The sequence below is a fragment of the Borostomias antarcticus genome, assembly GCF_949987555.1.
Source record: "Borostomias antarcticus genome assembly, chromosome: 9".
Taxonomy (NCBI): Eukaryota; Metazoa; Chordata; class Actinopteri; order Stomiiformes; family Stomiidae; genus Borostomias; species Borostomias antarcticus.
In genome coordinates, this window is record NC_140242.1 from 20,369,079 (window position 1) to 20,397,012 (window position 27,934).

General features: G+C 48.8%; 3 protein-coding genes across 4 annotated transcripts in view; all 3 read left to right on the plus strand.

The window, feature by feature from the left end:
* Nucleotides 1-3,267, plus strand: part of f5 (coagulation factor V) — a 41,727-nt gene extending 38,460 nt beyond the window's left edge. Inside the window, exons 20-25 of the mRNA XM_084443675.1 lie at nt 123-208; nt 387-545; nt 839-983; nt 1,269-1,420; nt 1,917-2,099; nt 2,374-3,267. Of these exons, the coding sequence (XP_084299801.1) occupies nt 123-208; nt 387-545; nt 839-983; nt 1,269-1,420; nt 1,917-2,099; nt 2,374-2,520 (872 nt within the window). The 3' untranslated portion in view covers nt 2,521-3,267. The remainder of the gene's footprint in view (nt 1-122; nt 209-386; nt 546-838; nt 984-1,268; nt 1,421-1,916; nt 2,100-2,373) is intronic.
* LOC311313147 (high-affinity choline transporter 1) overlaps nt 1-23,630 on the plus strand; it is a gene marked incomplete at both ends in the record, with an annotated part of 94,399 nt that extends 70,769 nt beyond the window's left edge. The window contains 8 exons of one of the 2 annotated variants that reach the window (XM_084443209.1): nt 16,195-16,381; nt 17,106-17,219; nt 17,573-17,728; nt 17,964-18,112; nt 18,876-19,019; nt 19,857-20,010; nt 22,312-22,529; nt 22,980-23,630. In XM_084443209.1, coding sequence (XP_084299335.1) covers nt 16,198-16,381; nt 17,106-17,219; nt 17,573-17,728; nt 17,964-18,112; nt 18,876-19,019; nt 19,857-20,010; nt 22,312-22,529; nt 22,980-23,630 — 1,770 coding nt within the window. Of the gene's footprint in view, nt 1-16,194; nt 16,382-17,105; nt 17,220-17,572; nt 17,729-17,963; nt 18,113-18,875; nt 19,020-19,856; nt 20,011-22,311; nt 22,530-22,979 lie in introns of those variants that run through there. The other variant, XM_084443208.1, reaches the window with a different exon arrangement.
* LOC311312794 (claudin-14-like) lies at nt 8,054-9,684 on the plus strand (the record flags this gene model as incomplete). The annotated part of the gene is made up of 2 exons (XM_084442803.1): nt 8,054-8,287; nt 9,166-9,684. The coding sequence occupies 2 exons, from the start codon at nt 8,054-8,056 to the stop codon at nt 9,682-9,684; spliced, it is 753 nt and encodes a 250-aa protein (XP_084298929.1).
* Nucleotides 23,631-27,934: the final 4,304 nt, after the last annotated feature.

A 27,934-nucleotide genomic window follows, 5' to 3' on the forward strand; every position in this document is an offset into this window, starting at 1 on the left:
CTCTCCTGGTCTCTCTCCTATTCTCTCTCCTATTCTCTCTCCTATTCTCTCTCCTGGTCTCTATCCTATTCTCTCTCCTATTCTCTCTCCTGGTCTCTCTCCTATTCTCTCTCCTATTCCAGGATACTGGGAACCCTCTCTAGCCAGACTCCACAACCAGGGCAAGTACAACGCATGGAGCACAGACCAAGAAAAGAGCTGGATACAGGTGTGTGCTAGTGTGTGTGTGTGTGTGTGTGTGCGTGTGCGTGTGTGTGTGGGAGTGTGTCTGTGTGTGTGTGAATACATGTGTGTGTGCGTGTGTGTCTGTGTGTGTGCGTGTGTTGTGTGTAGTACTAACCCTCCTTCCCCCGCCCCTCCACACACACACATACACACACACACAGGTGGACTTCCAGAGGCCTGTGGTGATTAGCCAGGTGGCCACCCAGGGAGCCAAGGAGATGTTACGGTCCCAGTATGTGACCTCCTTCACCATCTCCTACAGCACTGACCGCAGGAGGTGGACGTACTACAAGGGAGACAACAGCAACCATAGGATGATGGTGAGGGACAGGAACAGAACTATGACCATGGGCGCGTTGCAGGCGGATATCACATGATATGGAGGAGAGGGCATATATCTCAGCTGAGACATTCTATTTCTCTCTCACTCTTTATTTCTCCCTTTCCATCCCTCTCTCTCTCTCTCTCCCCGTCCCCTCTCTCTCTCCCCCTCTCTCTCTCCCTCTCCCCCTCCACTCTCTCTCTTTTCTTCTCTCTCTATCCCCGTCCTCTCTCTCCTCCTCTCCCTCTCTTTCTCCCTCTCCCCCTCCCCTCTCTCTCCCTCTCTCTCCAGAACTTCACTGGTAACGACGAAGCCCACAAGGTACAGATCAACACCTTCTTCCCCCCTCTGATTGGCCGGTATGTGAGGCTCCACCCACTAACCTACTACAACAAACCTACGGTGCGCATGGATTTCTACGGCTGTCAGCTGGATGGTGAGACAGCGAGAGAGAGAGAGAGGGAGAGAGAGAGAGAATACTAGCCTACCGCGTCACCGGCAAAATGTAAAATCTAAAAAATCTTTACAAATAAATATCAAAATATCAAAAACAAAAAAATACCACAATTCAACACTTCCTGAAAGCTGACAAACAGTGCTTTCTAGTAATATAGGGAAAATCCAATTAATATTGTGAATGTGGAACTGAACCTTCAGGACTAAAAGGATTAAGGATGATTGTACCAGAGTCGGTGAATATAACCTTGCCACCCTCTGCCAGGCTGCTCTGTGCCGCTGGGCATGGAGAACAGACAGATAGAGGACTATCGCATCACCAGCAGCTCCACCTCCTCCAGCTGGTACTCTGGGATGTGGCACTCCTACCTGGCACGCCTCAACAACCAGGGCACCATCAACGCCTGGCAGGCCAACGTAAGCGCACTCACGGACACACACTCACACGCGCATACACACACGCACACACACACGCACACACACACACACACACACACACACACACACACACACACACACACATTTGCACAAACACACACTCAGATGGAAAAACACACCAATACACACACAGCACACACAGACACTTCGCATCCATGTAGTCGTGCTGGCAGGCTACCTGTGCATCGGTCTGAATGTAAACATTGATAGACTCCTGCTGAACAGTTCACCCTCTCTGCTGTCTTTTTCTTCTTTGTTTCTCCCCCAAATCAATTCAATAATAATTTCAATTCAATTAAATTATTGGCATGGGAAGCATATGTTTATATTGCCAAAGCAAAAAATCACAAAAACATCACAAAATCATAAAAAGTGTAAGTACAGTTAAATATACTAGAATAAAGAGATGTGTAAACAGAGCTGTCCATTTCTCCCTCTCTCTCTTTCTACCTCTCTCTTTCTCCCTCTCTCCCAGTATAACAGTGCTGACCAGTGGCTGCAGGTGGAGCTGGCTCAGGTGAAGAAGATCACAGGGATCGTCACCCAGGGAGCCAAGGCTCTGGGCAAGGAGAAGTTCGTCACCTCCTACGCCCTGCAGTACAGCGACGACGGCGTGTTCTGGACGCTGTACACAGACGACGAAGACTACGTGTCAAAGGTGAGACGCGCTCGCTCTGGGACACTCTGGGTCGCTCTGGGAGACTCCCAAATACCGCCACTCGTCCAGATGTGTCTTTTTGCAGTAACCTAGAGGTGTTTCATAAATGTGCTTGTCAAAAGTACATCCTGAATCTAGGAAATAGCGATTGAACTCAAGGTGAACGCATGAATAAATATAATGTTCTCACAGCATTAGGAAACATTCTTGCCAATAACCATTATTGCAAAGTGACATCCGGTGCTGTGCCTCTGTGGTGTGCTGCCCCCTGCAGATCTTCCCAGGTAACACGGACAACAACGGCCACGTGAAGAACTACATCTACCCTCCCATCTTCTCACGCTTCATCCGCATCATCCCTCTGAGCTGGCAGAGCTCCATCACCATGAGGATAGAGCTGCTGGGCTGTGACTTTGAATGAGACACACACACACGTACGCACACACACACACACACACGTACGCACAAACACGCGTACGCACACACACACACACACACGAGCACACACACGTGAGCCCATGCACACACGCACACACACAAATGCACACACACACACACACACAAATACACACATGAGCGCACACATATGAGCGCATGCACATGCACACACACACACACAAACTCACACACGCACACACACACACACACACGAGCACACACACGTGAGCCCATGCACACACGCACACACACACACAAATGCACACACACACACAAATACACAGATGAGCGCACACACATGAGCGCATGCAGACACATACACACACACACACTCGCACACACACACACACACTGCAGGAATGAAAGGTCTGCTTCAGAGGAATTCACACCCATGTTCCAAACTCAGAGAGGGATGTGGAGGAGTGCTCATGAGAGCCCAACGGTCTCATGAATCATTTGTTGATGTCAGAGTTACATACATGTTATATGTTACAAACACGTTTTACATGCATGTTTCTCCAGTTACGATCTGCTCCTCAAAGCATGTTGGACACAGACATGATAGCTGCCTCCTCTTGTATACACATTAGAACCAGTGATTAGCAGATAATATAAGAATTCAATTTGTATACCTTTATATATATATTACTATTTTCTATCAAAATTTAACATGGATGAATGAATGTATATATTTAAGTAGAAATTGTCAATAATAAATATGGTCAATGTGTGTTATTTTTGTGTCATTCAAGGATTTTCCCAATCTGGATGTCGAGTCACCAGCGCGAGAGAGAGAGAGAGAGAGGGAGGGAGAGAGAGAGAGAGAGAGAGAGCGGGGGAGAGAGGGAGGGAGAGAGAGCGGGGGAGAGAGAGGGAGGGAGAGAGAGTGGGAGGGAGAGAGAGAGCGGGAGAGAGAGAGAGGGAGGGAGAGAGAGAGACCAGGAGACAGAGAGACCATGAGACAGAGAGACCATGAGACAGAGAGAGACCCCCTGTTATGGGAGGCGTGTAACCAGCAGACATCTCTCTGGTCTGTAGGTGTTATCTTGAGCACCTCTCCTGTAGCAGGTGTGTCGTCCTCAGGCTCCTACTGACCCCAGAGTCAACACACAAGCTCTGCCGCAAACACACACTCTGTTGACCTCTCTGCCTGCCTGCTAGACCAGCCACCGGAGGAGTGTCTCAACTGAAGCTGGTCTATCTACCTACTGTACTGTATATGCACACACACACATACACACACACAAAGCTCTGAAATCGATCACCTAGAGAGAGGCTTACGAAACACAGGAGTCTGTATGGCTTAGAGGGGCTGTGGAATTGAGAAGTGACTAGGAATTACGGCCTTTTCAAGCCAGATGTGGGCTTTTAAGTGAGGGGCAGAAGACACTTCCAAATACGTTTAAATGTAACCTTTCTTTGAGTAACCTTTCTGTGAAAGATAATAAATACCCTGTTTTGGGTTTTATCTTATTTGTAGTTGGGTACGTTTTGTGTTTTCACCCATCATCCTCATTCTCCCCACACCAGTGTGCGCGCCTACGGGCCATTACGTTAGCCCCTCTCCCTACCATCGGAGGGGGCGTATAACAGATGGGGGCTCGTCCGGGATGTTTGTGTGGTCTGGTCTGGACCTGGTTAGCCTAGAGGGGTTGTCCTTGGTTAGGATTCTGTCTGGCTTTGGCAAGGTGGGTTTCTTAATTCACATGCAGATTTTGGTGGTGTTACGACAATGTTGGAGTGTGGCTGAGTCTTGGTGTCCCTGAAGGTATTGCTGATGCAGTGATGCAAACCCCAGTGGGTCAGGACAAACCTGAAGGGATGGTGGAGGGTGACGCCAGTTCCCCAGCGAAGGCGGAGGCTGACGTTGATGTTCTGGTGAAAACCAAAGCTACTCTTCCCTGGTTCGATCGTTTGTCCTCATCCACTCAGGGGTTGAGCGGTTTGTTGGGCTGAAGTAGGCCTCCTATTTTAATCACTTGTCCTGAGTTGCTACTGATGCAGTAGCATTGTGTGGTCGAACCACGGAATTGACGATTCACGAGTTGCTACTGATCCAGCTGAGTGAATGCAGTAGCGTTTTGTGGTTGGTCCACAGTAGTGACAGCTTTAGTGGGCGTGTCTCTCCAAGTCACCTATAGGCTGCCTACTAATCGTAGGATTACATGGTTTCCACTAAGGCTATTAGCTCTTCACCAGTATAATCTCATTGGCGGGCCCTTCACAGGCTAATCCCATCGCTGGAGCTAACACAGTACAGGAGGCAGGCTGTCCAGGAGAACCCCAGCTGCACACGGAGGACAGAACAAGAGGGAGACTCAGACACACACACACACGCACGTGGACATGTTGTAGGCGGCTTATTTCAAAACAAGACAGGAGTAGGCGATGATTGTAGAAATGCAGTCACTCACTGTCACCGGATACCAGACCAGGCTAGATCGTGTCTTCGCCCACTTGGGTTCTACCCTTAGTTCTACGAGACAGCAGGTAGGCTATTTCTAGCTGTGGCAGCTTCTATGTGGTAATTTTAATATTGAATGGTCTACTCTGAAAAGTCGTTTTGCAAATATTCTGTAAAGCCTAATGTACACAACACCTTCCTCTTGCCAAGTGGGAGATCATTGTCTTTTCCTCATCAAAAATAATTCTGATTCTGATTCCAAAACGTCACACTAATCCACTTGTTGATGTGTGGTATTATTTCCCTTCTGCTTGTTTGTTTACAGATCCCTGTGGAGAGTGTTGTGGAGAGTTGCCAGCAGTCAGGCTGACGGCCGTCCGTCTCTCCCCAGGAGCTGCCTGCCTCTGGGCAGAGTCTGTTTATATCAGGCCTGCTGGAGCTGCGACACCCCTCCACACCGCACACTGTCTCATTAGACTGACAGCCACAGCACAGGCCTGAGAGATAATGATGTCTACTGCTGGGCCATCGCTTCTCTGACATCACACACACACACACACACACGCTCGCATGCACGCACTCTCTCACACACACGCTCACACACACACACAGGCACGCTCACACACGCACCCACACACGCATACACACACTCGCACGATCACACACACGCACGCACGCTCACACACGCACGCTCACACACACACACACACACACACACACCTCACTCTGACACTGGGGCAGAGGCAGAGAGATGGAGCAGCGCTGGATGGAAGCAACAGTGAGGGTCTTTTATAGAGGCTTTATAAACGCTTTATAGATACTCAACACGTGAGCATCCATGGTGCTGGTGGAGGCTGTGTGGATCCCTGAGGAATAAACTACTGGATGCTGCCTTCTTTCTATAGCTCCTCCAAGTGCACCCTTGGACGATGGGTAAGTGTGAGGTTGTCTCTGATATGTGTGAGTGGAGTGGGTTATACTGGAGTGTCCATTAACTGAAGCCTACAGATGAATAACCATATATGTGCCATTCACATTTACAGTTGTGTTACAGTACTGTTTTGTAATCTCAGTGTCTTATGACATTTACATCAAGAGAGGGTTAAATGCATAGCACTACATAGAACACATTGTGTACTTGCAAGTGATGTATACCATTCACATAAAATATTATTAGGATGGTCTGTACGTTTGGTACTGATCAAGCTCCACTCAAAAATGACACATATGGTTATTCATCTACAGGCCTCAACTGTACAACTGAAGCAATTTTATCAATGTTGAAATATCAATCTGTTGTTTGCAGTAGTAACAGCTAGCTAAGATACCAAATAAGAGCCACACAATGTTTGTCCTCCAAAATATACACAGTACTTCTTTGTGAACGTAAAATAAATCCATTGGCTGTTTGTAGTTTCATACAGGACTGCAGTTCAAAGCAGCAATTTCTCTATTGTTTGGTTGACGGCCCCTTCCGTCAGACGATCGATCAGACAGCACAACGAGGTCTCTGTTCTCAGCATCTCGCTGTCAAACCCGGGTTCCACCGGAACACTCCGGCTGTCCGGATGGTCTCTGTTCTCCCCCAGACGGACATAGCAGAACCCCTCCTCTGTGCTATCACATTGGGTAACACAGGGTCACAATTGGATGCTCTGTTGGCAGTGTTGGCAGTGTCACGGATCTGATGGAAGAGATGGGTGGGTGGGGTGGGGGGAGGGGGGGTACAGAATAGTGGGAACACAATAATATTGGTGTTTCATGAATGTTGGGATACTTAAACTGAGACCTCAATCATTGCAAGTCATAGTGGTGTGAGTGAGTCCTTTGTAATGGAGACAGGGCATGTGGTTAGAGTTTAAAGGGTTCTGTTTTGATCGGATGTGTCTGAAGCCTACATGCTCTGTCTATCACTGTCTGTTGTGTGCGTGTGCGTGCGTGTGTGTGTGCGTATGTGTGCGTGCGTGTGTGTGTGTGCGTGCGTGTGCGTGTGTGTGTGTGTGTGTGTGTGCGTGTGTGTTGAGAAACAACTTGCATAACAAGGAGGAACAGAGGAGGAGAATTAAAATAATAGAAGTCAATGCTTAACTACCCTTGAGTCCCAAACAGTTCAGAGAGAGAGAGGGAGTCAAACCTATTACTGACCACAAAGACACGGAACCTTTGAGCATTCTGTTCACACATCAGGTACAGTACCATACTCCTCTTAGGCCATGAGAGTTGTTAAGTATCCAATGGACAGTGATAATTGTTAAGGCGTTGATATACCACTCATAGGTCGAAGTTAAAAATTGTGTGTGTGCAATTGGGCAGAATAGCTGAGGTACAGTAAATGGTTTCGGCTTTGGCTGAGGCCTGTACAGTAGGTTAGTGTATAGCAGACGATGTGTCTCAGACAGCATGAAACAGTCTACTAGTATTAACTGAGGACATAGTGATTGATCTACTGCACAACTGAATGCTATTCAGGGGTTGTTGAATAGTATCATACAATTTTACATCAATAAGGACCACCTGGCCCTCACTAAGACATTTCACTTTTTGGGACACAACAACCTTAGGGGCTTGTGAAAAAAAACATCCCTCATTGTGAAGTTAGTGGTTTGTAACGGTAAACTCTGTGAATGTTTAATTTCCTCTCTTCTCCACGGTGACAGCCAGAGGGAGAGTTATACCCCGGAGGACGCCGTTAAGCAGTCGAAGCTGAACGGAGCTCTTATTAGTCACACGCTCAGTCAGCCATTGTGGAAGCGCTCTCCAGAGATGACTAAACCGGAGCCTGAGAACGGCGCCCCGGAATGCCAGAGACGGCTGCTGAAGAACGGCTCCAGCACCGTGACCGGCGCGGTGTGAAGTTTACGCTGCTCCACTGCTGGGAATCGGAGCAAAACGCTCTCCCGCAATGCCTGTGGTGTTTTGAAAGTGATGTGAGTGTTTAGTTGTGAGTTGTGTGTGTGTGTGTGTGTGTGTGTGTGGTAGCCCTTTTTACTTCTGTGACTACAGCAGCTGCATGCGCACTGTTGGTTTACATGTTTATTGTGTTCATGTGTTGGCAGCATCATCTGACCTCGTGCGAAGGCGCAGGCAAGCCCCGGCGTCGGGCGCGCCAGCGATGGCCAGCATGTCCGTGCAGCTCCTGGGCTTCTTCCTGGGCCTGCTGGGGTTCGTGGGGACCGTGGTGGCCACCGTGCTGCCCCACTGGCGGGGGACGGCCTACATGGGCTCCAACATCATCACGGCCACCGCCTACATGAAGGGCCTGTGGATGGAGTGCGTGTGGCACAGCACGGGGCTCTACCAGTGCGAGATCCACCGCTCGCTGCTGGCACTGCCACCCGACCTGCAGGTAGGGGGAACGGGTGAGGGGAGGGAGGGCTGGCTGATCGGTTTGGAGGGCTTTTGCTGGATAGATGGGGTGGATGGTTGATCGGTTTGGAGGGCTTTTGATGGATAGATGGGGTGGATGGTTGATCAGTTTGGAGGGCTTTTGATGGATAGATCAGCCCTCCAGCCTCTCTATTGGCTGAAAGAATAGGAACATTAATAACCCCAAATAATATCCAGGTCCAGTCATGTGGGTGATATACGATGATTGGATTGACGGTATTGGAGAATCAATGGCTGAAGAGGAAAGCAGTTTGCCGAAGCTGAATTGTAGATCAGATTCAAAATGTATTTAGTACAACAGCATACAGATCTGGGTCAGTCACAGAGAAACACTTTGGCAGTTAGCATTTCCATTTATGAATAAAAAAGCAATTCATATTGGGGGCATTAAAAAAAACAAGTTTCAGCTTACACCTTCATCAGGGTGTTCACTGTAAAACTGCCATTAGGCTGTTCTGTTATTCTACTACCTCGCCTCTCTCTCTCTCCCTCCCTCACTCTCTCTCTCTCTCCCTCCCTCTCTCTCTCTCTCTCTCCCTCTCTCTCTCTCTCCTTCTCTCTCTCTCTCTCCCTCCCTCCCTCTCTCTCTCTCCCTCTCTCTCATTCTCTCTCTCTCTCCCTCCCTCACTCTCTCTCTCTCTCTCTCTCTCCCTCCCTCACTCTCTCTCTCTCTCCTCTCTCTCCCTCCCTCTCTCTCTCTCCCTCTCTCTCTCATTCTCTCTCTCTCTCTCCCTCCCTCTCTCTCTCTCTCTCTCTCCCTCCCTCTCTCTCTCCTCTCTTCCTCTCTCTCCCTCTCTCTCTCTCCCTCTCTCTCTCTCTCTCTCTCTCTCTCTCCAGGCTGCTCGCGCCCTGATGGTGCTCTCCTGTCTCACCTCCACCCTGGCGGCGCTGGTGTCGTCCGTGGGGATGAAGTGCACCCGCTGCGTCCCCGGCTCGCCCACCAAGCGCGCCCTGGCGCTCAGCGGGGGGGTCTGCTTCCTGTGCGCCGGCCTGCTCTGCCTGGTCACCGTCTGCTGGACCACCAACGACGTGGTGCTGGACTTCTACGACCCGGCGGTGCCCAGCGGGATGAAGTACGAGATCGGCCTGGCCGTGTACGTGGGCTACGCCTCCGCCTGCCTGAGTCTGACCGGGGGGCTGGTGCTGAGCTGGAACTGTGGCGGCGTCGCCGGACCGAGGAACGCCGTCCCGCGCCGCCGCCCACGCCGTCGGCCTCCGCCGCCGCCCCCGCCCGCCCTGAGCAACATCCACGCCCCTGCTCCCCCCTACCAGCCCCCCGCGACCCTGAAGGGCAACCACACCCCCTCGCTCACGTCTGCGTCCAGCAGCGGCTACAGGCTCAGCGACTACGTCTGAGGAGGGGGCGTCGCCCGGTGACTGAGGGGAGGAGAGCCTGTGAGGAGGACACGCCCACTGACCTCGTTAGTCTCATTTCATTTCAAAACTTTATTTATACTCGTGAAGCACTGAGGTTTCCCTCATTTACAGTGTTGACGAGTTCACACAGATACACAAATAACAACAGAACAAATATGATACACAATAATAATAATGATTAAAAACAGTTACAGATCGAAGTACAAATGTCAAGAGCCATGGATTTCAACTCAATTGAAGGAAGTACCTCAAGCTTTAGAGTAGAGCAAAGTATTCCAGGTATCAGGAGCATCATGGAAAAAAAGCAGCTCTACCAAGTTCAGAATGCACTTTTAGGAACCCTAAAAACAAGCCGTTAGTCAAGACTACAAAGACTTCAGCCTCATTGACTGCATTTCTATGCGAGGAATAATACACACTTTTAGGCCATGTCTGAATGAGGAAGAGAGTGCTTCAACTGCCTGCCTACTACTGAGGTAGAGCACTTGACTGCATACTAACCAAACAGTGGAGTGTGCTCTCAATGAGAAGGAGTGTGGGCGTTAACAGCAGGACTCTGCTGGTAAATGGTAAATGGACTGCACTTATATAGCGCTTTTCCACCTTAGCGGCACTCAAAGCGCTTTACAATGGCCTCTCATTCACCCAATCACACACACATTCACACACCAATGGCGGCAGCTGCCATGCAAGGTGCTAACCTGCTCATTGGGAACAATTTGGGGTTAGGTGTCTTGCTCAAGGACACGTCGACATGTGGACAGTCGGAGCTGGGATTCGAACCACTGATCCTTCGATCATTGAACGACCCGCTCTACCAACTGAGCTACATTCGCCCCCAACCTGGGAACTCCAGTAAAACCCTACTTGGTCCTATCCTGTGTGTGTTATGTTTGAATATGTTCTGGTTTTACTAAACAGAAACGCTTGTGAACATTTCTCTCTTTTGGGTGATGATTTCTTTGTTGTGTGTTTCCATAATGGTTCAGTATCGTCTGCGTTTCATTACAGTGAATGTATTTTGCATAGAGTATACTGTCATCTGCTCAGCCAGCCACTATAGGTTAGTCTTGGTCAGGCCCTTGGCATGACTCCTATAACCTTCACCTGAACACCATTAGTCAGAATGCATTTATGATTTTGTGCTCTCTATGTAACTGTTTGAACCACTCCTCTCTGGCAGGAGGCTGTGGTCCATCAGGACCAAGACCTCACGCCACAAAAGCAGCTTCTTCCCCACTGCCACCAGCCTCATCATTAAGGCCCGTGTATCCCTCTGACTCTCCCCCTCTGACCCTCCCCTCTCTGACCCTCCCCTCTCTGACCCTCCCCTCTCTGACCCTCCCCCCTCTGACCCTCCCCCCTCTGACTCTCCCCCCTCTGACCCTCCCCTCTCTGACCCTCCCCTCTCTGACTCTCTCCCTTCTGACTCTACCCCTCTGACCCTCCCCCCTCTGACCCTCCCCTCTCTGACTCTTCCCCTCTGACTCTCTCCCCTCTGACCCTCCCCTCTCTGACTCTCTCCCCTCTGACTCTCCCCCTCTGACTCTCCCCCTCTGACCCTCCCCTCTCTGACTCTCCCCTCTCTGACCCTCCCCTCTCTGACCCTCCCCCCTCTGACTCTCCCCCCTCTGACTCTCCCCCCTCTGACCCTCCCCTCTCTGACCCTCCCCTCTCTGACCCTCCACCCTCTGACTCTCCCCTCTCTGACTCTCTCCCCTCTGACCCTCCCCCCTCTGACCCTCCCCTCTCTGACTCTCCCCTCTGACTCTCTCCCCTCTGACCCTCCCCTCTCTGACTCTCTCCCCTCTGACTCTCCCCCTCTGACCCTCTGACCCTCCCCTCTCTGACCCTCCCCTCTGACCCTCCCCCCTCTGACTCTCCCCTCTGACTCCCCCCTCTGACTCTCTCCCCTCTGACTCTCTCCTCTGACTCTCTCCCCTCTGACTCTCTCCCCTCTGACTCTCTCCCCTCTGACTCTCTCCCCTCTGACTCTCTCCCCTCTGACTCTCTCCCCTCTGACCCTCCCCTCTCTGACTCTTTCCTCTGACTCTCCCCTCTCTGACTCTCTCCTCTGACTCTGTCCCCTCTGACTCTCCCCTCTCTGACTCTCCCCCCTCTGACTCTCTTCCCTCTGACTCTCCCCCCTCTGACACTCCCCCCTCTGACCCTCCCCCCTCTGACCATCCCCTCTCTGACTCTCCCCTCTGACTCTCCCCCTCTGACCCTCCCCTCTCTGACTCTCCTCTCTGACTCTCCCCTCTGACTCTCCCCCTTCTGACTCTCTCCCCTCTGACCCTCCCCTCTCTGACTCTCTCCCCTCTGACTCTCCCCCTCTGACCCTCCCCCCTCTGACCCTCCCCTCTCTGACTCTCCTCTCTGACTCTCTCCCCTCTGACTCTCTCCCCTCTGACTCTCTCCTCTGACTCTCTCCCCTCTGACTCTCTCCTCTGACTCTCTCCCCTCTGACTCTCTCCCCTCTGACTCTCTCCTCTGACTCTCCCCCCTCTGACTCTCTCCCCTCTGACTCTCTCCCCTCTGACTCTCTCCTCTGACTCTCCCCCCTCTGACTCTCTTCCCTCTGACTCTCCTCCCTCTGACACTCCCCCCTCTGACTCTCTCCCCTCTGACTCTCTCCTCTGACTCTCCCCCCTCTGACTCTCTTCCCTCTGACTCTCCTCCCTCTGACACTCCCCCCTCTGACACTCCCCCCTCTGACCCTCCCCCCTCTGGCTCTCCCCTCTCTGAGGCCCAGTCCCAATGTCCACCCTTGCAGACTCACAGACTTAAGGGCGCGCTCCCGCGAAGTCCGCGAGGGCTTAGGGGTGTCCCGATGTCAAATCGGCAAGTGCATGAGGGCTCTCTGGCAGACATTTTGAGCCCTTTATGGCCCCTTACCGTAAGTCTGCACTTTTGCAGACTTCGCCTAAGGGAATTACCCACAGTTCATATCGTTGTGACGTGAAACACGGGGTTACCTGAAGAACAGCCAATAAACAAGCACGGACAGATCAACCAACCCTAATGTTCACGTTACAAAACAAAATATGTTTTCATGTTTTCAGCTGGACTTGCTTATCTGCTCAAGTAGCCTTATAATTATTTTGGTTTCATTATTTTTAAGTATGAGTTATTAACCCCATGGGTTGGTATAATGTAATTTGTGTAAAAATATGTAGGCTATGGTTATAAATTACATCGATTTCTGTTGCTCTAAATCATATGATTTCCCAGTTAAAAACAGTATGACATTAATCACCCATTTCGGTGCAGTGTTCTTTGAATTGAGATTTCCAACATGAATATGGAAAGAGTTGTGAGGAGCAGGAATGTGTATTGTCATTCTTAAATAAATACTTTTGGATTCATCACAAACAGCGAATCACAGGCAGTAATGTAGTTCGCATATGACCACAAAATGAAATGATTTCAACAAGTTGAACAGATATGTTTTGAGGGTAACACAGAGTTCGGATAATGTAAAGGGGATTTGACTCAGCCCAAATATAATTTTCATGAAGGCCTACAAGAAAAACATGTAAAATTTAAAATTTGATAAAAAGCCCCACACCCACAATAGTAAGAAATGTGTTTTCACGTCAATGTAATGTGATGTCGCAAGTGCTGTCCCATTCCTTTTTATACCAATTCGAGCCCTTGCAGCCTCTCGCACTCAACCACTTTACCAGGTGACGTCAATAAGTCTGTGAGGGCTCAGGGCTTGAGGGTTTAGGGGGGACATTGGGACTGGGCCTGACTCTCTCCCCTCTGACCCTCCCCCCTCTGACCCTCCCCCTCTGACTCCCCCCTCTGACCCTCCCCTCTCTGACCCTCCCCCTATGACTCTACCTGCTGCACCACTTGCACATGACTGTACATAGGCTCGCACTGCACACACATATCACAACGGCACACGCATTGTAAACATTGCTCACACATTAACACATTGCACACACACACACACACACACACAAACTACATCCTGTCTAGTCCTTGCACCCTGTCTACTGTTGTCTATCCATCAGTGTTATGCACCAACTGGTGAGAACAAATTCCTAGTATGTGTAAAAACTACCTGGCAATAAAACTGATTATGATTCTACAAAACAATCAAGGTATAATTGACCAAGTAACAGAGCCAGTGTTAGGCTATATTTGTTTGCACATATCATGTTTTTCAAATGTTAACCTGAAGTTCAATAACTCCATAAATTATTGATTTTCTTACAATTTCACTCAGTGAACTTGTTTATAATGGCCCTGGTAGTGAAGCATAGAAGACTACAGTAAGAATAGCTCAGAAACCTGCATGGTCTACAAACACCACACGGTGGCGACAGCGGCCTATTGAAGAAGTCGGAGCAAGTCTGTAGTTCTATGAACCTCGGGCATGCAGCGGTCTGAACAGACAAAAGGGCGGGACAACGAGTCTGGCTAGCCTACATGGCTAGTTTTTGTTTGTTTGTCGTGAGGTATTTTCTTGTTTCAAACAATACACAATTAAAATCTCCATATAGGCCTATATTATGTGAATTGTACCAATTATTCTCACGCTCTCCATATCCGTCCTCCCGTTGCAGTAATAAGGGCTCCGACAGCCGCGTGGACATGTTTATGTGTTGATTATTTATTTTGAAGCCATCCAATTAGAGCGCTCCTCTACCTGACAGCCTGTCAGCTCCGCGCCACTAAATTAGAGACGCCGTGGCTGTCCGGGGAATGAGACGCTGCTGCCCTGGGTGGGTGTATTAGACACGGTCCTACGTCTAGGTAGGCCTGTGAGTCAGATGTCTGGTTTGCTGTCTATTAAATTGGTCAACGCAGTATTTCTATACTATATTAACGATGAAAAAAATGAAAAAAACACTCACTTGTCTGGAAAATAGTCACGATGTCAGAAGCTGGTAGCAGCCCAGTAGACGGGCTAGCCCGTCTCACATGGGTCAGTTGATTGGTTGAGTTTTCCGTAATTCAGCACCTTGGACAGAAACTGCAGTCGGCAGGTGCTTTGTCTGATTCCCAGCTCTGATACCCACAGAGTTCACCCAATACATTTCCGACAAATGGAACATATATTAATGCACAGGCATTTGCTGGTTTACTGAAATTTCATTAAAAATGAATACATTTGACACTATCCTCACTTTCGAATTGGCCGTGTAGAAAACGGCTAGCCTATTACCCAATGATAGGCTACAGTAACGGCCTTATCGGCCTGACAAGATGTGTAGTAGCCTAGGCTTCAGTTCTGCTTGAGATCAGACTGATGGCTAGATTGTTCGATATTTTCTTCACAGTGAAGTAGTGCTTTAATTTCAACGCAACAGGCGCGGGAGCGTAAATCACGGTATAAATGTAACCTGCCAAACGGTCCATTCAAAACCGGATGTTTTATTGGAAAGCTCCGTTTCCCAGGGGTGTGCGTCACGCCAGCCTCAATTGGCAGCTATTTCTGTCCTCTCCTGGGAGACCTTCAAAGACAGTCCTGGTCTGCACCCATGGACACCCCCTATCCATAAGCCAAGCCCATAGTCCCATTCATATCCACTAACGCCCCCCCCCTCGTCCCCAGCCCTCTGACGCCCACCTCTCCCTCCATTCCTAGCCAACTGACGAACACAGTAGGATTACGCATGGGCGAGGATTACGTAGCGTTCCAACATTTCTAACGAGGACCCTTCCCATTATTACCTGGAAAGTGTCTGTTACTCTGGGGTTTGTAATCTCCTCCAGACATCCTTTTCTGACCCATCTTCAAAGGTAGGAGGAATCAACTGTCTTCTCCTAAATTCACTTATTCCAGTTTGAACTGATTGTTGTCGGTAATTGTATGTGTTTTATTAGTGCCAAGTGCTTCGATACATGTGAGGAAGTGGTGAGTCTTGGTTTGAAAGGAAGTCGATAGCTGCTGCTCACCCACTCGTGAAAAACTGGTGTCAGCACGAATTAGAGCTGGCGAGAGCATCTTTGATTTTGGTGATGCGGCACGAGAGACCCGTTCGTTTTACGGTTGGCAATGGTACCTCGATTTCGCTCGCCTGACTGTGCGCGCTCTCCAGCAAATCTGAAGCGCATTTTACGCACGGCCATGACACTGGTAAAGCGGCATTATATTGTCAAAACATCAGAATGTTTAACATAAGCCCTTTCTGATAATACATCAAGAAGTCCTTGTACGAATTTATTTCAGTCAAATTATTAAAAGTTGGCATAAGCACGGCAAATCAGAGGTGCGCGCAATAGTATTTTATATCTTCCACTTGTGTTCAGTAGCTACACGACAAATATTATATTCTCAAATAGGTACTTCTTTAAAATGTTGTAGCCTATCACTTAGGCTAAATGGCTACATTTGCAGTTTACTGTAATAATGGTTATGTTTGACAATTTTTAAATCAAAGTTCTGTTTGATGACTGAATTCTCAACCTCTCTCTGCGCAGGTCTCGATGAGATTCCTGTCCTCGCGCAGAACCTGATCTCTGTAGTGGGAGATGGCTATCCACGCGGAGGGGATCGTGGCGATTGTTATATTCTACCTGCTGATTCTCTTCGTGGGGATATGGGCAGCGTGGAAAAACAAAAACTCTGGGGTCGCGGAAGGCACAGACCGAAGCGAGACCATCATGGTCGGCGGGAGGGACATCGGTTTATTTGTTGGCGGTTTTACGATGACCGGTGAGTTTTTTGGGGGGACCTGTGTGAAGCGGTTTGCCCGACTTGACAGGTGTCATTTTCCCTCATTACATCCGATCTATTTATCCGCTGTTAAACGTTCGCGATTAAAAAACTAAAACAAAAAAACAAATCAATTAAAAGAATGTAGGGGATATCTTTGTGGTTATAGAGTTCAGACTCGCTGAGTATGCTATTACGCACGGTCCGGCACGGACCATAGACATATAGCCTACAAAATATATATTCGACGTAGCTTTCACCAATTAATTGCATCGCTCGCCTATAGAAAAGGCCTATCCAATTATGCTTTTGTCAAATCCAGTTTTTGATCAGGGAAACATTAACGGTGGAATTAATTATACCCCACCACGGCATTTCCGAGCCTATGTCTTTGATGCTATTTTAATTTCAGACCCCAAAGGTACAGTCATAAGAGAGCTATCATCAATTATTTATATTCTGCAAGTTACAGAAGTGTTCGTGCAAATAATGGAAACTATATTCTTTCATGTAAGCTATACCATCTTTGAAATATTTACAGTCAACCGTTTGATAATATGTCCATTCCAATAGCCTAAAGCAAATCTAACAAATACGTGATTTCAAAGCAAAATAAACATAGATTTGGCCATGACTTTTTAATTATATATAATTCTATTTAATTATGTATATATATATTTACACCTATAATATTTCAGTCCCTGTGATGTTCTGTGCTCATCAGCCACCTGGGTCGGCGGGGGCTACATCAACGGGACGGCGGAGAACGTGTACCTGCCTGACAACGGGCTGGCCTGGGCGCAAGCTCCCTTCGGGTACGCTCTCAGCCTGGTTGTAGGTAAGCACAGAACAACGCTCGCTTTTATTAACTTTTAATTAACACATGATTAACATGATTTGTCAATTAGTATTTTATTAATTATCATTAACCAACTCACTCTCATGCTTTTTTTTGTTAATTGGACAATTCACACGTGAGTTCACTGGATTGTAAAATCTCATTAGATAAAATGTCAAGCGCAACCTTCATATTGTGATTGATTGTGGATTGCACAATTTATCATGCTTTTCGCATGGCCTTGATTTGGCTGAAAGCAAGACCCGATCAATAACCTGGGCCTACTGACGTATCTCTCTGTAAGTGGGTCCCTCACCTCAGTGACCTCTCTGTCGGTCCTGTCTGTACCCCAGGTGGCTTGTTCTTCGCCAAGCCCATGCGCTCGCGAGGTTACGTCACCATGCTCGACCCGTTCCAGCAGATGTATGGGAAGCGCATGGGCGGCCTCCTCTTCATCCCTGCTCTCATGGGCGAGATCTTCTGGTCTGCTGCCATCTTATCTGCCCTGGGTAAGGAAAGTTGTATAGACCGAGTATTGTACTGTATAGGACATTGGTATAGTACTGGTGTAGTGTGGTCTACTGTCCAAAGCAAATTCCCTATATGTGTGATAACCTATACCTAGATATATAAAGCTGATTCTGATTCGGAACTCCAATATTCCTGTTTTTAAAAAATATATATTTTCTACACTGTACGTCACGCTGTGCTTACTAAGGACGTCTCTGTTTTGTCTCCTGGCAGGGGCCACTCTGAGTGTGATCGTGGACATCAATATCAACATGTCAGTGGTGATCTCCGCTCTGATCGCCATCTTCTACACCCTGGTGGGAGGTCTGTACTCCGTGGCCTACACCGACGTGGTGCAGCTCTTCTGCATCTTCCTCGGCCTGGTGAGTCGAGGAGGAGGAGGAGATGTTGAGGAGCACAAGTCTCGCTCTAGCTGTGTCCACCTTTGTTTTGGCATTGTGCACTCAAAAAAGGTGCTTTATGGAACCATTTGAAACTGTAGAGGAACCTAATGAAAAAAGGTTGCATATTATTGTAGAACCCTACGATTTTAAATAGAACCATATTCAGCTCCATAAGGTGCAGAGCCCTGAAGGGTTCTTTCTGACCTGAAAGGGGTTCTAGATAGAATCTTGCAGACCTGAAAACGGTTCTGCGCGGTTCTTCCATTGTCAATACAGTAGCACCCTTTTTAGTGTGTGCTGTGGTTTTTGGTCCTTAATGACCTGCTATAATGTATTGAATTGTATATTGTCATACCTGATTAGATATCATAGGCAAAGCCCATTTTCCAGGTTCTGCTGAGGTTACAAGTTTAGTTGGACTCTGACTCTTGTTTGCTTGATCACTTGATCACCGCAAACAGAAGACCACTCTTTGATCGTCAAATCATCTTGTGCTAATATGCCATCATCAGAATGTTAAATGTAACTGTGATATCATTTCATTGATCCAGTTGACAGCAGTAAACCCAGGATAAAGTGTCGTTTGATGGTTTGTCAATAAAACACCAAATCTCGTAATAGCAACTCTATCGTGATCCATTCTTAAAGTAATTAAACGTCCACAAGCGTACTGTAGTGCTCTTTTTCAAGATATTATCAGCAAAATGATCTGCAACTCTGTCTGTCTCTCTTTGTGTTGCAGTGGATCAGTGTGCCTTTCGCCCTGTCCAACCCTGCTGTGTCGGACATCGCGGTGACCGCTAAAGAGGAGCTGTACCAGAAGCCGTGGCTGGGCAGCATAGAGTCGGCTGACGCCTGGCTGTGGGCAGACAACTTCTGTCTTCTGGTGAGTCATCACTGCTGCACTGCTCAAGACTATTATTTACTCTCTGAAACTGTATCTGTATCTGACAAATATATATTGTTGCTGTCAGATGAAAACCCTTTATCTCCGTATTTATTTTAATTTTATTTTTTTAAATTAATTAATGAATTATTATTTCATCTGAAAGCTGGGACTACCCTTTACAACCTCTGAGCACATCCTGGCCCTGGGATCAATTAAATTTATTCTAAACAGCTCATCATATGTGAATGTTCTTTTCAACATTCAGAAAACTTCCAGCCATTTTGGAGATAAGTGGTTTTCATCTGACAGCAACGATATTCTACAATCCCATAATTGTGATGTTTCTGTTCCTAGATGTTGGGGGGGGGTTCAGCTGTATTTATGATGTGTTTCTGTTCTAGATGTTTGGGGGGGGGGTTCAGCTGTATTTATGATGTGTTTCTGATCTAGATGTTGGGGGGTTCAGCTGTATTTATGATGTGTTTCTGTTCCTAGATGTTGGGGGGGGGGGGGGGGGGTTCAGGTGTATTTATGATGTGTTTCTGTTCTAGATGTTGGGGGGGTTCAGCTGTATTTATGATGTGTTTCTGTTCCTAGATGTTGGGGGGGGGGGGGGGGGGTTCAGGTGTATTTATGATGTGTTTCTGTTCTAGATGTTGGGGGGGTTCAGCTGTATTTATGATGTGTTTCTGTTCTAGATGTCAGGGGGGTTTAGCTGTATTTATGATGTGTTTCTGTTCTAGATGTTGGGGGGGTTTAGCTGTATTTATGATGTGTTTCTGTTCTAGATGTTGGGGGGGGTTCAGCTGTATTTATGATGTGTTTCTGTTCTAGATGTTGGGGGGGATTCCCTGGCAGGTGTATTTTCAGCGGGTTCTCTCTGCCTCTTCAGCTACCTACGCTCAGGTGCTCTCCTTCCTGGCCGCCTTCGGCTGCCTGGTCATGGCCGTGCCCTCGGTCCTCATAGGAGCTATAGGGGCCTCCACAGGTAAACACACACACACACACACACACTCAATGATATAAGCATGCACACACGCATGCAAACACACACACACACACACACACACACACACACACAACACACACACACACACACACACACACACAGACAGACACACTCTCTCTCTCTCTCTCTCTCTCTCTCTCTCTCTCTCTCTCTCTCTCTCTAACACATAATTAGGTGGGATTACATTGGTAATTATTCACACACACACACACACACACACACACACACACACACACACACACACTCCTCACATGAACAGTAGAGGCCTTTGAAGGTACACACACAGAAACACACACATTAATGGTGCATTCAAGACAACTTGGGACTCGGGAATTCCCGACCTCCAACTTCTGAAAAACGAATTGAACGCTCGTCGAACTCAGGATTCCCCAGTCAGGAACTCAGTTATCATTTTGAGCCCTGAGTTGACGTCACAATGGCAGCATATAACGTTAATGTAATATAATAATGTAATTATTATTAAGTGTTTGTTGACGTTTTAACATGTAATTTGATGTGTAATTGTGCAATATATGTTTGTGTTCTTTATATGTCTCTCTGATTATAACAATATGTGGACTTAAACAGCTATTTTACATATTTTATAGCTAGCCAGCTGTTTTGCTAGCTAACGCTAGCTAACGTAGCTAACGTTAGCTAGCTATACTACTTACTTTTTCTCCCGAGATAAAATCGTCAAGAAGGCAATGACGTCGGAGGTTGGGATTCCCAACTTGGGAATTTCCAAGTCCCTTGTTGTCTTGAACGCACCATTAGTCTTTATAGAAACATAACATTCAGCTCACATTTCCACTAATCTCTTCTTACAATTATCAATGGGAAGTTGGATCAAAGGAAACACCATTCACTATTACTGTAACTTTTTTTATTTTATTTAACAATTTACATGTTATCATCATCTCAGATGGTTAAACCAGACATGATTCACGGGGGTAAACAGCAGCAACAACAACAACAACAACAGCATATGGCTCCTGTCATGTTGATTGGATGACAGCCGTCTGTGAATCATTTGAATATTGCATCTGAAGAGGACTAATTAATGTGCTTGATCTGAAGCTTTTCTCATCAAAGTCATGGTCATTGATGCTGCAGCTGCTTGTTATGGTCCGCAGAAGAGAGAGAGACTCCATGGCTCTGGAGATGGAAGGATGGGAGGAGAGAGAGAGAGAGACTCCATGGCTCTGGAGATGGAGGGATGGGAGGAGAGAGAGAGAGAGAGAGTGATAGAGACTCCATGGCTCTGGAGATGGAGGGATGGGAGGAGAGAGAGAGAGAGACTCCATGGCTCTGGAGATAGAGGGATGGGAGGAGAGAGAGAGAGAGAGAGAGAGAGTGATAGAGACTCCATGGCTCTGGAGATGGAGGGTTGGGAGGAGAGAGAGAGAGAGAGGGAGAGACTCCATGGCTCTGGAAATGGAGGGATGGGAGGAGAGAGAGAGTGACTCCATGGCTCTGGAGATGGAGGGATGGGAGGAGAGAGAGCAAGGGAGAGAGATAGAGAAACTCCATGGCTCTGGAGATAGGGGGATGGGAGGAGAGAGGGGGAGAGAGAGAGAGAGAGAGAGAGATATATAGAGAGAGAGACTCCATGGCTCTGGAGATGGAGGGATGGGAGGAGAGACAGGGAGAGAGAGAGGGAGAGTGTCTGACAGTAGACGTCATGGGAGATGGGGGATGAGAGGACCAGTAGAGATAAAAGGACGAGAGGACCAGTAGAGATAAAAGGATGAGAGGACCAGTAGAGATAAAAGGATGGGAGGACCAGTAGAGATAAAAGGATGAGAGGACCAGTAGAGATAAAAGGATGGGAGGATGAGTGGAGTGGGGGGATGATAGTGAACACAGTATGAGGGAGGGGAGGATGATCCAGTCTTCTACTGGGGCACCATCTCTCCTGCTGATAGACACGTTGCACGCATCTGAGAGACTCGATGACGTTGCTCTGTATAGTATTGTAGGCTGGGGGCCAAATTCAATCAAGTCTGACACTGCGGTCTTTTCTCGTACAGTCAGTGCTGCTGAGCACGCAGACATGTTATTCAGACTGCTCGAGTCGAGTCTGAGTGCACAGAACCATTTCCACTGTAAGACTAGATTCCCCACCGCCATGGGTCGTAAGGGTCGAGTAGTTTGTTTCAGCTCACTGCAGGTTACAAACATATTTTCTACCCTCATGGAGACTCAAAGAACGGTTAGAGATTGCCTGTTTGAACGTCTGCATGATGAACTTCATCTGCCCTTCTCTGTCTCTCACAGACTGGAACCAGACAACCTATGGGGCAATTCCTCCCATGGACAAGGACCAATCAGACATGATCCTTCCGATCGTGCTCCAGCACCTTTGCCCGCCCTATATTTCCTTTTTCGGTCTGGGGGCGGTGTCCGCCGCTGTGATGTCATCAGCTGACTCATCCATCCTCTCGGCAAGTTCCATGTTCGCCCGCAACATCTATCAGCTCGCCTTCAGACAGTCGGTGAGTGCACATCAGTAAATCAATAAATCAATACCCAGCTACTTTATAAAAGAATTATAGATACAGTTTGTACATTTAGTATGCACTAAAGTATTGCATGCACTTCCATGTTTGGCCAGATTTTCTACATCTAGAATTTATCAATTCGCTTTTAGACAGTCGGTGAGTGCACACACACATACACACACACACACACACATACACACACACACACACACACACACGCATGCACACGCACACATGCAAATACTCTGCCATAGGGACATTTTCCAGTTAGCTCTTAAATAGATGGTCAGTTCATCAATCGGTCAGTAAATCAATAAAGCAATACCCCACAACACAAAGCTTTATGGATAAATTGTACATTTTGTATGCACTTAATGTATTGCATTTGCATACCCTTTCAAGTTTGGTCAAATATTCTTCTTCTTCTTCTTCTTCTTCTTCCAGGCTACGGATCGTGAGATCGTGTGGGTGATGCGCATCACCATCTTCGTGTTCGGCGGCCTGGCCACGGCCATGGCGCTGCTGACGGGGACGGTGTACGGCCTGTGGTACCTGAGCTCCGACCTGGTGTACGTCATCATCTTCCCCCAGCTGATCAGCGTGCTTTTCGTCAAGGGCACCAACACCTACGGCTCGGTGGCGGCGTACGTGTTCGGCCTGCTGCTGCGCATCGGAGGCGGGGAGCCCTACCTCAAACTGCCCCCCTTCATCTACTACCCCGGCTGGGTGAGGCAGCAGAAGATCCACCGCCTGACCGGAGAGGTGGAGCACTTCATCCAGCAGAGGTTCCCCTTCAAGACGGTCTCCATGGTGGCCTCGTTCCTGGGGAACGTGGCGTTCTCGTACCTGGCAAAGTACCTGTTCGAGAGCGGGACGCTTTCGCACAAGTACGACTTCCTGGACGCGGTCGTGTCCAAGCACAGCAAGGAGATCATGGACAAGACCACCCTGGTGGGCAACGACAACATCACCCTGTCGGAGATGGCGCCAGTCAAGCCCCGCCTCGGTAGCTCATTGGCCGGGACCTTCACCAACACTGAGGCGCTCAGCGACGATGGCGATTCCAGCCCAGAGTCGAACAACGAACACGAGTAGAGACCCAGAACCAGGAAGCGGACCTGGACACAGAGCCAGACTCTAGGGCCCAGCAGGCTCCTACTGGGTCTATATCCAGCCAGTCAACCCCAGTCTCCCTATGTGTCGTTATCATATAAAACTCTCGGTGGAAACCGATGAGCCAACCGCCATTTTAGTCGTCTTACAGTGCTGCTAGCGGGGGGAGGAGAGCCGAGGTTCGGCCCACGCCTTCCCCGCTGAGGAGAGCTCTCAAAGAGACCGCCTTGGGCGGGAGAAGAATAGTGCAATATCTAACCATGGAGTTACGTGGAATGCGCCCCCAGTGTCTGTGTGAATGACGTGTGTGATGATGTCGTGTCCCAGTGGGTATGTATGAAAACCAGCTTCAGTGTTAACCTTATTCGCTTAGAACAATAATAGAGCAATAATGTTTTTACAGTAGGGTCCATGTTGTACATAGATATATACAGTAGAATCATAAGCCATTCCAAATCATTAAATTATTTTTATTCTTGAGGACAGAGGGATCTTCTGGCTACTACAGTATGTATAAGTTGCATACCTCCTCATCTGACTCTGTCCAACACACAGACAGGAGACACAGGTCAGTACTGTATGTACCCCAAACTCACAGTAACGGACGCCAACTTCATCCAGCAGGATTGAGAAGCCAAATCGTATGACAATTCCCTTTTGACCATGTGCCAAAACTCTTCTCCCTGCAGATACACAGATTTAGACAACTAGACCGTCCTAGTGAAACACTTAACTAGCAGTACTGCTACAATTTCATTCTGGTCTAACTAAAACTATTAGACCAGTGTGTGTTTTCTAGTAAAGTAGTTATTCATATAATTTAACGCAAGTGTTTATTACCTATAAGTACTGGTGCTAAGTAAAACAATACAATTCAGTGCAGCCTGTTTAGCCAATGAGAGTGGATGAAGCCCCATCCACTCAATGTATGGCATCTTAAATCAGAGTATCTGGTGGAAGCTGTCGTCATCATCATGGCTTTGGTTAAAGTGTATCTCTCCCTCCCTAACCTCTTAATGGTTGGAGAGCAGAGCCACTGTGGGGTAATGGCGGTGGGCTCAACGATTGGTCCTTCAGACATCGTATCAGTATCATTCATTCATTCATTCATTCATTCATTCATTCATTCATTCATTCATTCATTCATTCATTCATTCATTCATTCATTCATTCATTCATTCATTCAGCTGCTGCTGGTCTGCAGGGGAGGCCTGGTTGGTATATGTGATGGGGGTTAGGAGCTCAGGGAGGCCTGGTTTGTAGTTGTGATGGGGGTTAGGAGCTCAGGGAGGCCTGGTTAGTAGTTGTGATGGGGGGTAGGAGCTCAGGGAGGCCTGGTTTGTAGATGTGATGGGGGTTAGGAGCTCAGGGAGGCCTGGTTGGTAGATGTGATGGGGGTTAGGAGCTCAGGGAGGCCTGGTTGGTAGATGTGATGGGGGTTAGGAGCTCACAGAGGCCTGGTTGGTAGATGCGATGGGGGCTAGGAGCTCAGGGAGGCCTGGTTGGTAGATTCTTCTTCTTCTTCTTCGTTTGGGTTGGTTGTTATGTCCTCTCCCCCCCAGGCTCGGGGCCGAGGGGCTATCCTTTTACCACCCCGAGCCTGGGTGAGGGGGTCACCCGGGCTATATATCCAGGCACACCTCCAGGAGCAAGGTCACCGTTTCGTCATCCAAAACCGTCAGGCCATGCATTCCGTTGGGTGTCCGGTATGTCGGACAGTCCTGGATGACATGGTCTGCGGTTTGTTCCTCAGCGCCCCACCCGCACGCCGCACAGGACACCAAGCCCCATCTGTGCATCGATGAGCGGAAGGGTAGGTCCATCCCGGGAGGGGAAGGACCGGCGGCCGGGATGAAATCACAGAATCTGGAGATGTTTGCCTCCCACTCCGCACGCCAGGTGTGGTCCGCCCATCCTGCCTCGCTGATGTTAAGATCTCTGCATTGCTGCAGGAGATCCCGTGCAGCAGGCACAAAAGGGTGTCTCGACTTGAGACGCCGGGGAGGCTCTGCTGTTGCAGTGAGCCTGTCGTAGAGCAGGTGGTTAGGCTCCATGGCCTGGTAGGCGAGACGTGCTGTGGTTCCTGTGCGGCGGAGGCCAGCGGGCTGGATGCCTGCGAGGATGGGAAGGTTGTCCACAGGAGTGGGACGCAGGCATCCTGTCATGATACGCAAGGCTTCATTGATAGGCAGGTCGATGAGGCAGGTGTGAGCGCTGCAACACCAGACCGGTGCACAATATTCACTGGTGGAGAGTAGACCAGGGCTAGGGCTGCCGTAAGCAGTGTCTTTGCGCCGGCACCCTAGCCTGATCGGACCATTCGCCTCATCAACGGCACATGAGCTGTTAACTTCTTGCGCAGTGACTCGAGGTGTCGGCGGAATGTGAGCGACCTGTCCAATGTCATGCCGAGATAGGTTGGTTCGGCGCTGTATGGCAGGAGTGTACCGTCGGTGTGCACTCGAAGTTCACGTTTGGGTTCCTTGTTGTTAAGGTGGAAGGCCGCCGACACCGTCTTTGCCTCGCTGAGCTTCAATCTCCATTTCCGGAGGTATGCCGCTAGTGTCTGCATGTCCTGGCTAAGGGTCTCCTCCACAGCCTGCCAGTCTCCAGCAGAGTACACCAGCGCGAGGTCGTCTGCGTAGGCATACTTCCTGGAGACTGTGATCGGCAGGTCGTAGGTGTAGATGTTTTAAAGGAGGGCGGCCAGGACAGATCCCTTGGGGGACGCCGTTCTTAAGGCGTCGCAACCTGCTTCGCTGTCCTCTACCGGTGGTGAGGGTGAAGCTGCGGTTTCGGACAAGCTCCATGATCATGCTGACCATGTGCCTGTCTGGAAGCAGGCGGAGCAGCTTGCAGGTGAGGCCACGGTTCCATACGGCGTTGTAGGCAGCCGTCAGGCCTATAAAGACGGCTCCGGCCTTCTTTTTAGCCGAAAAGCTGTCCTCGATGTCTTGAGTGATCAAAGTGACTTGGTCTACGGTTAATCTCCCGCGTCAGAACCCGGCCTGCTCCTGTGGGAGCAGCGGCTCGATGATTGGTTCGACGCGGGCGTAGATGACGCTTGAGGATCTTGAAGGGGATACATAACAAAGAGATGGGGCGGTAACTCTTGGGGTCCCCCTCAGGCTTATTCGGCTTAGGGATCCCGACAACTAGGGCTCTTCTCCAGATTTTGGGGATCTTGAGTTGGCGCAAGCAGGAAGAGAGGATCACTCTTAACCAGGACTTCAAGGCGGGCGGGGCATTGAGTATAAGCTCCAGGCCGATAGAATCAGGCCCCAGAGCTTTCTCTGGCTTTACATGCTGGAGGGCAGCAGCGAACTCCTCCGGTGTGACTTCAGCGGAGATGTTACCGCCGCTAGAAGTTGTGGCCTTCCAGAGGTCAGACACTTCTTTTGCCACGAGACGTGACGATTCGCGGTCTTTGCCCTCGTATGTCCGGGGAGGCCTGGTTGGTAGGGAGTAAGGAGCTTAAGTAAAGACGTGTGCTTCACTGGTTAACTGTGATGGTCGGATGCTGAGCTGCTCCTAGCAGGGTGAGCTGCCAGTACAGTGAGGGGAAGTAGCTGTGTGCACATCCAACCTGTACTTTAGGCCAGGTGCAGGAGAAAAAATACCAATCTTGAAGAGGAAAAGAATATCCACACACTGGATTATAGCTCCCAACACTTTATTTGTAATTGTAATTTCGACCACACAGGGTCTTCTTTAGGCAAAATAACTGAAGAAGTCTCTGTGTGGTCGAAATGTTGTTCGAACAGTGTTGGGAGTTATAATCCAGTGCAAGGATATCCTTTTCCTCTTATGTGAGCTGCAAATACACACATCATCACAGACTGGCCGTTGTCTTGGCGACACAGATAGAGGGGACATACAACATGCACACAAACACACACACACACACACACACACACACACACACACAAACACACACACACACACACACACAACACACACACACACACACACACACACACCTATCAGTGTAGGAGTGAAGCCACCTGTCAGAAGACAATGCAGTTTGGTGTGTTACTGTAGCGGTGCCAAGAGCAGATGCAGTCATGCATTGTTGACGACTGCATCTGACTGCATGACAGTGGCTTTGGATGTTGTCAAGTGTTTCTGTTCTCTGGTGGAGACTATTCTGGGTCCCTCCTCTCAAAGTATCGGGGGTAAATTCTGATGATGTCCGCCTTCGTATCTGTAGCCTGTTTAACTCTTGTTTAACGTTTGAATTGCCTTAATTTTCTCTTGTGTTGGAGAGCTGGCCTGATGCTATGCAA